This window comes from Liolophura sinensis, chromosome 10 (assembly GCF_032854445.1).
Source record: "Liolophura sinensis isolate JHLJ2023 chromosome 10, CUHK_Ljap_v2, whole genome shotgun sequence".
In the NCBI taxonomy this organism is placed as follows: Eukaryota; Metazoa; Mollusca; class Polyplacophora; order Chitonida; family Chitonidae; genus Liolophura; species Liolophura sinensis.
In genome coordinates, this window is record NC_088304.1 from 28,082,424 (window position 1) to 28,092,158 (window position 9,735).

Here is a 9,735-nt window from a genome sequence, read left to right on the forward strand (position 1 = left end):
TAACCTTTACCTGAAGGCTTCAGCCGATGGGCTGGTCAGCTTGTAAAATATATGGATTACGTGTCACTTCAATCTTGTATATTCTATCTGTAAAGGTATTGTCATAACGTTCGGTGCATGCCTCTCCATATTCGTAAAGTATACAAACGATCGGTGCGTTGTTGGTTGTATGTTCGACAGGACCCAGGTAGCGGTTATTCCTGTTATCTCGCTTTGCAAACATCATCCGTAATGTAGAATTAACTATGCACCTTCTCCTTGACGCAGTTCAGCAGTACCATGGTCATGTTACATCGCTTGAGCTAGGTTATCTGTCCGAGGACTTGTTTCCCCCAGCGCAGCTGCTGATAGAGAGACTTGTTGCCGGAGGGCACGTTGCCGATTTCTCCGTAAAAGTGGTGCTATGGAAACGTACAGGTGCGTTCAGTCTGGATACTAGATGTTAGGGTACCCCCTAAGCGATTCCCCGGCTGCTAAATGACAGTAAAATAGTTCAGCAGTTACCGCAGGTTTCATGGTCTGTCTTGGCCAAAGTGACTTATGCCCCACCACCCCCACCCCAACCGATCACAGACGGGCTAGAGGGCATTGCTACACAGCCGGCCCATATACTGGACTTCCTGTCTCTTGCCATGTCACTGCTTGTTGTGGTTGTTGTTCTGGCATATTCTTTTTATACTTATTGTATGTGCGTTTTGTTGTATTATCTATGGGTGCTCAAAGTGAATGTGTTCACGCTAGAGAGAGAATTACCCTTTAATATGTTGTTAAAAGCGTCTTTTCATCCTGGCCGTCCGCCTACCCCCAGCGGAGGCTTGCATGTACATTGAGAGTTCCCAGTGCGGATCAACAAACAGCCATCAGTAAAGGAACCATTAACGGGAACATCAGAGCCTGTTCATCCTTCTCACCTTCGCGGGTGACAGGGATAAACCCCGGCTAATTACGCCGGGTCGAACCTGTAAATCGGTTCTGTAGGTGTAACAACCCGTTCTCGATTAGCGCCATAACGCCAACAACACCACCGCACAAGCCGCCTTGCGTCATCTGACAAAAAGTTTACAAACTGTCCATGTTGTGGACGCGGTGTTCTGGAAATTAAGAGCCCCTACTGTAACGACATATAGAGTTTCAAAGTTTTGTTTATCAACGGAAAGACAATTTTCGAACACGCCATCAATTCGTCAAACAACAGAAACTAAACAGACAGGAATTTTCAATACCACTAATAAATTACAAAACCACTAAACCTCCTAGCACCGTATATCCATAGCTCCCTAGCACCGTTCAGTCAATACCCACTAACAAAATACACTCATAACCAACTAGGATTTTAGTGACCTACACTCATCATCCCTATAATTTAATTTTTTATTTATTTTTTTATTTGGTTGGTGTCTTACGCCGTACACAAGAATATTTCACTTATACCACGACGACCAGCATTATGGTGGATGGAAACCGGGCAGAGCCCGGGGGAAACCCACGACCACCCGCAGACCTTCACACATACGGCCGGAGAGGAAGCTAACATGAGCTGGACTTGAACTCACAGCGACCACATTGGTAAGAGGCTCCTGTGCTATTACGCTGCGCAAGCGCGCTAACCAACTGAGCCACATAGGATGTGTGTTTCCTCCAAGTGTGTCTTTCAGGTTGGCCAACTGGACATTTCTATAGTATTTAAGTTTATATTTAGCCCACGATGTGCGTTGGCTACCTTGGTAGACGTTTGTAGAATACTACGAAGGTCACAATACATACTTTTACCGCATAGTCCCAGATCCAGCCTATTTTATTTGTTTACTTTAAGGGTAAATGTTTTTCTTGTATAAAATTAGAGTTTAGCTATACATTAACTGCATGGTAATTAAATTTAGCCTGTGTCGAACGGTGTCAAGGTGGACATATGAATGGAATGAAAACTGGACAAAGCCTATGTCTTAGATTGGCTAGGTAGAGCTGTAGGTTGATTGGATGTTTGACTGCTGCGTATAATGTTTTCACTCATGCTACTACTAAAAGGATGGGTAGTTAAATCTGGATTTAGCTCATAGTGCATAGATTAACGAGGTAGATACATTTATTCTGCATAATTATTCATTTACTTATTTATTTGTTTGGTTCAATTTTTATGCAGTACTCAAAAACATGTCACTTATACGACAAAATGTTAAAAGGAAACCGCGCTGAGCACGGGGCAAACCCACGACCATCCCCAGGTTACTAAAAGACATTCCCAATGATGACCGCACAATGACACTAACCGCTTGTTATTGCAAAATAATCTTGCATGGATTTAGCCTTGCCGTACGCTGATTAGATGAACTTTCAGTGACTTCTTTATCCTGGCGGATATCATATATAGTTTTGAGAAAAGAAGGTCATACAACGATAACGCCACACGGACCATGGATCAATTCCTCTATCAATGTAGCGCAGTTGTGGTTTTTACTTTGTGTCATTATTGTTAACAAATGGAGATCAAAAGCGTCGTCAACAGATATTTCAAAGACAACCAAATATAGTATGCCTTTGTCTCTCTGATTGTATGCTAGGTCTGGATCTATATCCTCTTGACAGCTAAGTTCCGAGTGATGCAAAATGACATCCGTGGTGAACCTATTTATCTCTACCTCGACACTGCGTCAAGAGAGAGTAAACTTGTCCAGTGATTTGCGTCGTGCGTCATATTCAACGAAGCTAACATAATATTAACACCTGGTGGCCCGCACGCAGGGGATATAAGACCAGCCCAGGGTAGAGGGTCTCAGAAGGGCTATAAATTGTCTTAACTCTGGATTACGACAGGTAAGTCAGATAGTCGACTTAGACATACAACATACTCAGAGGGTACAGTTTCAGCTGTAGACGGTGCTAATATCTGAAAGTTCATACAAATTTGCTCTTTTCAGCTCAGGTTGTCAAAACGTTTAAGACGTCTGAAGTCGGGGGTCATGTGGGTCTTATACTAGAAATGCAATTTTTCCAGGAAGTACGATTCTGAGGTTAAACGCGCTAAACCCCAACCATGTGTACGGAGGAACTGTTAACAAAACATTTTGTAAGAAGTAGTGTTTAGCGACAACTATTCTAATGTGAAGTCCATTTACGCTATTGAAGTCGTTCTCTTTTCAAAGAAATATCCGCAAGTACATTTCAACTAAGGATTTTTCACATCTTAGTATCACCCGTTGAAGAGCAAATCAGTCCGTCTAATTCACAGGAGAATTGGGTAACTTTAACCAGAAATTTCGTAATTCCGACCTTCAGCGAACTGCCCAGTTTCGTCAGTATATGTAGTGACTTACACCACTGGGAACTAAACAAGCATGTCCTACTGGGATTATAAGACAGCCGAATGGTACACCAATGTAGTGTAGTGGAATTGTGTCTAATAAATACAGTTCCAGTCTCTGTGGGATTCGTGATTTTATAGCCGGGTTCCATTATATCCACCACAATATCACAATTTATTACACAGTTTATAATCTTTCCAAATTAATGACGAGTAAGCTAAACCTACAAATGGGTATTTGGGGGAATTGATCAAATCCCCTCTCAAAAAATCTTGAAAGTGTACTTGCCAGACCTAAGTAAGTTGTAAAGTTGCCATCATTGGAATGTTCGGTGTTGTTAGAAATTCAGTCTTTTACAAAACATGTCTTGAATCTTTAATCCATGTGCTGTTTCATTAGTTATAGAGAATAAAGATACCATAGCCCGAAAAGGTGGGAAATCTTTTGTATGGAATTTGTCATTCTCAATGTGGTGGCTGGAGTCTTTAGCTGGTCGTTAGGTGAGGTTATAGTTTTCATGTCAGAGTCGGCCGATCCGACTTAATGGATGGATTCACCACATCCAATGTCTCACCATTGCGTGTTCCTGACTGACAATCCGGAATTGTCTATTAAGGTACAATGTCGTCACACTTGACAAACGACCAAAAGAATATATTAGTTAAAGGCCTTTCTGTGACTTTACCAGCAAATTTATACCACATAGGTAACATATTTATGTCATTTTAATACCACGTTAAAAACAATCCGTTAGCCTAAATTATTTCAGTGACGTTTAAACGCAAGGTGTTTTTTCACGCCGTAATAACAAACGTTAGAGAAGAAATCAATCCCTTTAGTGATCGTTTCTGGTAGAAAGTGTAATTCTGCGCTGTTTTAAGACCATCTAATAACCCTACCTCATAATTAGGTCTCTATGTACTTACGTCGGTGCATTTTGAGGGAATGTTCGGGTGTGATGGTCACTAACGATGCCTTGCTACATACATGCGACTTAATTAGATTTTATGGCAGTTAGCGCGGATTTTAGGTAATATTAATGAAATATTTATGTACCAATCATCACCCCACTACTCAATTTCATATTCATTGCCAGAGACGTACACGGCCTTTCTTATTCACAAAACGGTATATTGAGGATCTGCCAGCTTTAAACAACTCATATGTACATGTAGCAAAGGCTGTGGAAAGTATTTGCCCATCTTCGCTGCATTTAAAGAAACCCACAGACCCGCCAAATGGTACATCTTATCTGCCGGGCCTATATTGCACAAAGACCTAAACGGTTTCCTCTCTCGCAGACTTTACAAGAGGGGCAGTTTCAATTTTCACATTGTAATACTTACAAGAAACAATCTTTCCCAGAAACAAAATCATACTTTCAGCAAAGAAGAATGATAAATTCATGATAAGAACACAAAAGAAATCACCACTTCAAAATAGACCGTCTGTTCTAACTATCACTTATTTAAAAGAGTTTAAATACTTTTTTCACCTGTCAAAATTTTAATATCTGCTTACAGTGAAGCTGTGAGTCAGTAACAAAAACTTTTATGGGTACGCTTTTGTTTTCTTTTAGTGGCCATTTAGTGTCATCGTCATGGAAATTGAGCAGTAAACCATTCTCTAAATGAAAGAAAAAAATTAGTTGTAGGAAACAACTACGTATTTACAAGATCATTGTATCTGGGCAGGGTGGGTGGGTTAACTAAATTCTCGTCGAACTGAACGGCTTGCTTGAATTTTGGGAAGAGGACGTTTGACCTATATTGCATCACCACGTAATGGTTGTGCAGATTAAAGGGAGGTAACTCTAGTGAGCGTGAGTAAATAAAAACAAACACCCTGCTATCACATAATGAATTAATCGAGTTTATCCCTTAAGAGACAAACACCCTTATCTTTTGTTGTTTAACGGCATACTCAAGAATTGTTCGTTCATATGACGACAGACAGTTTTAGAGATAATGTAATAAAATAAGTAAACAAAAAAAAAACGTGACGTTTGGCAAGGTACTAATACACTTTTTTACGATTGACTTACCTACCATATGGGTAAAAGATCAAAAGTCTTTACCGAACGTAACACTGAACAAATGGTCTCATGAGCCATGAAAGCCTTGCACGTACAATAGGCAGAATATAGAAGTACTTTGTCAGACATCAAGTCTGAGTTCATATCTTGTGCCACAGAGGTTGAGAATTTGCATCTTTACCGCGTCCCTGACTTCCGGGCAAGGACGTTGATATTATTATATCGCGAAACTTAAAGGTGTACAATTTGTCAATCAAATATGTTTTAACAGCCATGTATACAACAGGCTCTAAACTTCGACTATTGTTTTGGAAATGGCATTAGCATTAGGTCCAGCGAATGATGTTGGGCTTTTGCGAAATGATGTATACACTTACACTTTTATCCGACATAAGCGTAAAGTTTAAATGGCCTAACATAGCCTACAGATATAAACGAAGTCTTCTTACTGTCCCTTAAGAAAGTCGTAAGCTTAAATATCCTGTTAATGCAGGTTTGAATCGATGTAATGGAGCTCCGTTGTGAAATGCTGTTTCGTTGTCAATAACAACTGAGTGTGTCATATCACCGCAAAGCTCTGCTTACAAAATGAGAAGTACTTATAGTTTTCAGTCTTCTTACAGCAGGGTTTACGAGACCACTGAACACAAAAATCAATAACGCATAACAATGCGCGATTTGTATATACAGATTCAAAGACTAATATATCGTTAAAATAAAGAAACCACACCCACACTTAGCCGGAAAGGTTCGGGTATTTTTATTTTATTAATTGCACGAATGATGTTGGTTTCAACCCGAATAATCTGTGAAAAAGTCAGGACCCAGGAGCCTCTCACCAATGCGGTCGCTGTGAGTTCAAGTACAGTTCAAGCTGGCTTCCTCTCCGGCCATACGTGGGAAGGTCTTGCAGCAGCCTGCGGATGGTCGTGGGTTTCCCCCGGGCTGTGCCCGGTTTCCACCCACCATAATGCTGGCCGCCGTCGTATAAGTAAAATATTCTTGAGTACGGCCGATTAGGGTCGTGTGAGAGAGTGTTATGTTTATGACCAATTTTTAAAAAAAAATATTTTATTTAATTGATTGGTGATTGATGAAATACCTACGAAATGTTCACTTGTACGATGGCGCTCACTTCTATGCATGAAGGAATGCGGAGTGCATTCACTTAGCTTTTGTAAATTTTTGACAAACTTCCTGAAATGTAAGGTATAGTTGTGCACATCATACTGGTGGAAGACAAATAATCCGTTATGTACTTTAGACTATACGGGAACGATCACACCTGCGTCGACGGAAAGTTAGATTGCGCAAAAGGGCCAACGAACTTCCAGCGCTCTTTGCCACTGAAGTCCCCACAAGCACTAAGAGTTTGGGACCTACCAATTCCCTGCCCATGACCTGCTTAGTCGACGTGCTTTATGGATTAAAATGCAGGTGGCTTTAAGGACTAGACAGCGCCCCCTCTCTATATCTAATGTGTTAAAGGAGTTAACACATTAAAAAGGCAAAAATACAGAGTAATATGAAGTTAAATATGTACCCTTGCAGTGATGCTATTTTTCCATGTTTCAGAATTTACGCAAAGTCGATCCAGTAACCATACTGATGGATAACTACACCGATTCCTTGTGGTCCAATACGTCCGAAGAGATGAGCAACTTCACGGAAGCCGCTGTTCAGCACGTCAGCGATCCCAAGTTCCCTAAGGACTTGCTCAATCAGTACGGAATCTACGTTGCTGGAATGAATTTAATGGCTTACCAGAACGTCATCTGCAGCGTCGTCGGCATACCAAGCAACCTGGCCAGCATTGTCACCTTAATGAAAATCAAACCGATGACTTCCTCGATCTTTTTACTCACTTTTTTGGCCGTAGTTGACTTCATCGTACTCTTCTACAAACAGCTGTTCGTCCTCATGATCGTGAATTTAGAATACAGGGTATGGGAAATTGGTTGTAAGTTCTACTTCTTCATAGGCTCCATTTTGGTGCAATTCTCTGTATGGCTCATGGTGGCCTTAACCATTGAACGATTCATCGCAGTCTGGTTTCCATTGAATGTGGCCAGCCTCTGCACGGTAAAACGAGCGAAGATCACGGTCACCTGTATGCTGCTCAGCCTGGCATTGTTTAACATACCCTACTGCGTGGCCGCTTCCGAACGCCAACAACCCAACGGCTTGTGGAACTGTGGAATACACAAAGATTTTGAGGCTTTTCTCGTCACATGGTCCTGGGTGGACTCCACTATCTACCTATTCCTGCCCTGGCCCACTCTACTTTTCTGTAACGTCATGATTATCATTGGACTGCGGCTGTCCGCGCGTAAAAAAGAGTGTATGACAAGCAGCACAAATCAAACAGCAGAATCGAAGCGACAGCATCAAAGTGTCACTGTTATGTTGATAGTAGCATCTATTGCATGTTTCTTATTACTCACGCCAAACGCCGTTTTCTTCATATACCAGCGCTACTGGGATGTTCAGTCGGATGTGTATCAGTACGCCTGTTACGTCTTTGTTAGCGCGTTAGTATACTTTTTGTCCAATTTCAACCATGCCGTCAACTTCCTTTTATACGTGGTTAGCGGCCGACGTTTCCGTCGTGTGTTCATAGCGCTGATCACGTGCCGCGGTTCCGAAGAGGCGCTTCGTGGCTAGACTTCCGGTGTCACTTCAGGGTCCGCGGTTTCCTTGAACTGAAAACCGAACAAAGGTGTGGACAATGGCGGGTACAAGAAAGACGAGAAAGAATATATAACAACTAAAAACCAACCAACGGTGCGGTGGCTACAAAAAGGCAGAATAAAAGAAGAAACTCATGAGCATTTTGTTGGTTTTTCAAAGGAGAAGAAGAAAAAATACAACTGGAAATTTATCAGCGTTACACAGGAAAAAAACAAAATATAACAAATAGATAGTGTAATGGCTACATGAAGGGAGAAGAAAACATCTTGTAACAACTGGACACTTACCAGTAGTGTCTAGAATAAATGTTACACTAAGGGCAAAGAAAAGCGCCACATGTATCATGTAACAAGGAATCTTTACCAATTTGTACACAGTGGAGGCAGGATGTGAAAAAAGTATCCGTTGCCAAAGAGAAACGTTCGGTGAAATTTGTAAAGCTCAATTTAATATAAAAAGGGTAATTATGGGTTAACACCGATTCTTTATGTGTTAATTCGGTGATTTTCTGTTTTTCAGTCTTTTGTGGTATTTTCGTGTTGTAAAAGTGACGTCATTCCAAGGTGAAAGGTGAAATACGTATATGTGTTTTACTACGGCTTTGCAAAGAGTTGATTAGAATTCGTATTGTCTCGTTTTCCGTCAGCACATGATTCTGACATTAGTTATGAAGTTTAGTAATTACACAGCTGAATGGTAAAATCACAATATTTACTAGCATAAAAAATGAAACAGATTACGATAATACTATGCTTAATAATGAAACTGTGGACGGGCGTTTTAATAGTTTCTAGACATGGGTTCTCATAAGCGTGAAATAAGACTGTAAACAGAAAAAAACGATGTCCTTGCGAGTGATATATCCAGCAGATTGTATGTATGCTTTGTCTTTAACGTCGCACTTAACAACTGTTCAGTCATACGACGACGAGGAATCATTAGGTGTGTATACATTGTTATGTATGACTATTTAACGTTTTCATGTACTGTTAGTCTGCGGACCTTTGTGAAAGCATAACAGGCCCTGTTATATATGTACAGTGCGGACCTGGCCGAAAGCACCTTGTTCAAGGCTCTGTTTATTTAACTGGCTGTTCATTGGCTGTTAAACTCTGTGTTTAAAAATAGTTGAATCCACCTGGCACGTATATAAGCCGTGTTTTCTGTGCAGAGTGGAGGTATTTTTTTTTTTTGCTGCATCCACTGGGAGCCAGGAGAGTGTGCGACGCTCTCGTATAGAGTCCATTATGTTTATATGAGCTGGTGATGCCAGTTTCATTTGGGAGGACAGTTTTTTATGCCGGCACCGTTTGTGTACCACAGTAGTACTGATGTCTGGTTTATGTGAATTTCTGCGGAAGTCACGTTTATTGGTGTTCGGATCTTTATTATGATTATACAGTGTGGACTGTGTAATTTGTTTAACACGCTGACCTCACCTGACCGACAAGGTCGTCAAGGACTCTAAACTGAAGTTTTCAGTTTTGCAAAGGACGTTCGTTCTGCCACAAGGTGACATTACTCTACGTCTCTGAACGGCTCGTTTGTGAGTTTCTGCGGGAGCTGACTGTTCTAAAAGTGGATTATACCTCCATGCCTGTATTTACCCTGTGTTGTGCTCTGCGGGTGTGACGTCATTCAAAGGCTTGACTGTTCCAGTTCTGTGTAACCTGTGTACTGTGTTCGTGTTCGCTATCCTAGCGAAGTACA

General features: G+C 41.1%; 1 protein-coding gene across 1 annotated transcript; it reads left to right on the forward strand.

Moving 5' to 3' along the window:
• The first annotated feature begins 245 nt into the window (after nucleotides 1-245).
• On the forward strand, nucleotides 246-7,998 carry LOC135477068 (rhodopsin-like). The gene is made up of 3 exons (XM_064757221.1): nucleotides 246-417; nucleotides 2,916-2,995; nucleotides 6,910-7,998. Exons 1-3 carry the CDS (start codon nucleotides 246-248, stop codon nucleotides 7,996-7,998), a joined length of 1,341 nt encoding a protein of 446 aa, XP_064613291.1.
• The last annotated feature ends 1,737 nt before the right edge of the window (nucleotides 7,999-9,735 follow it).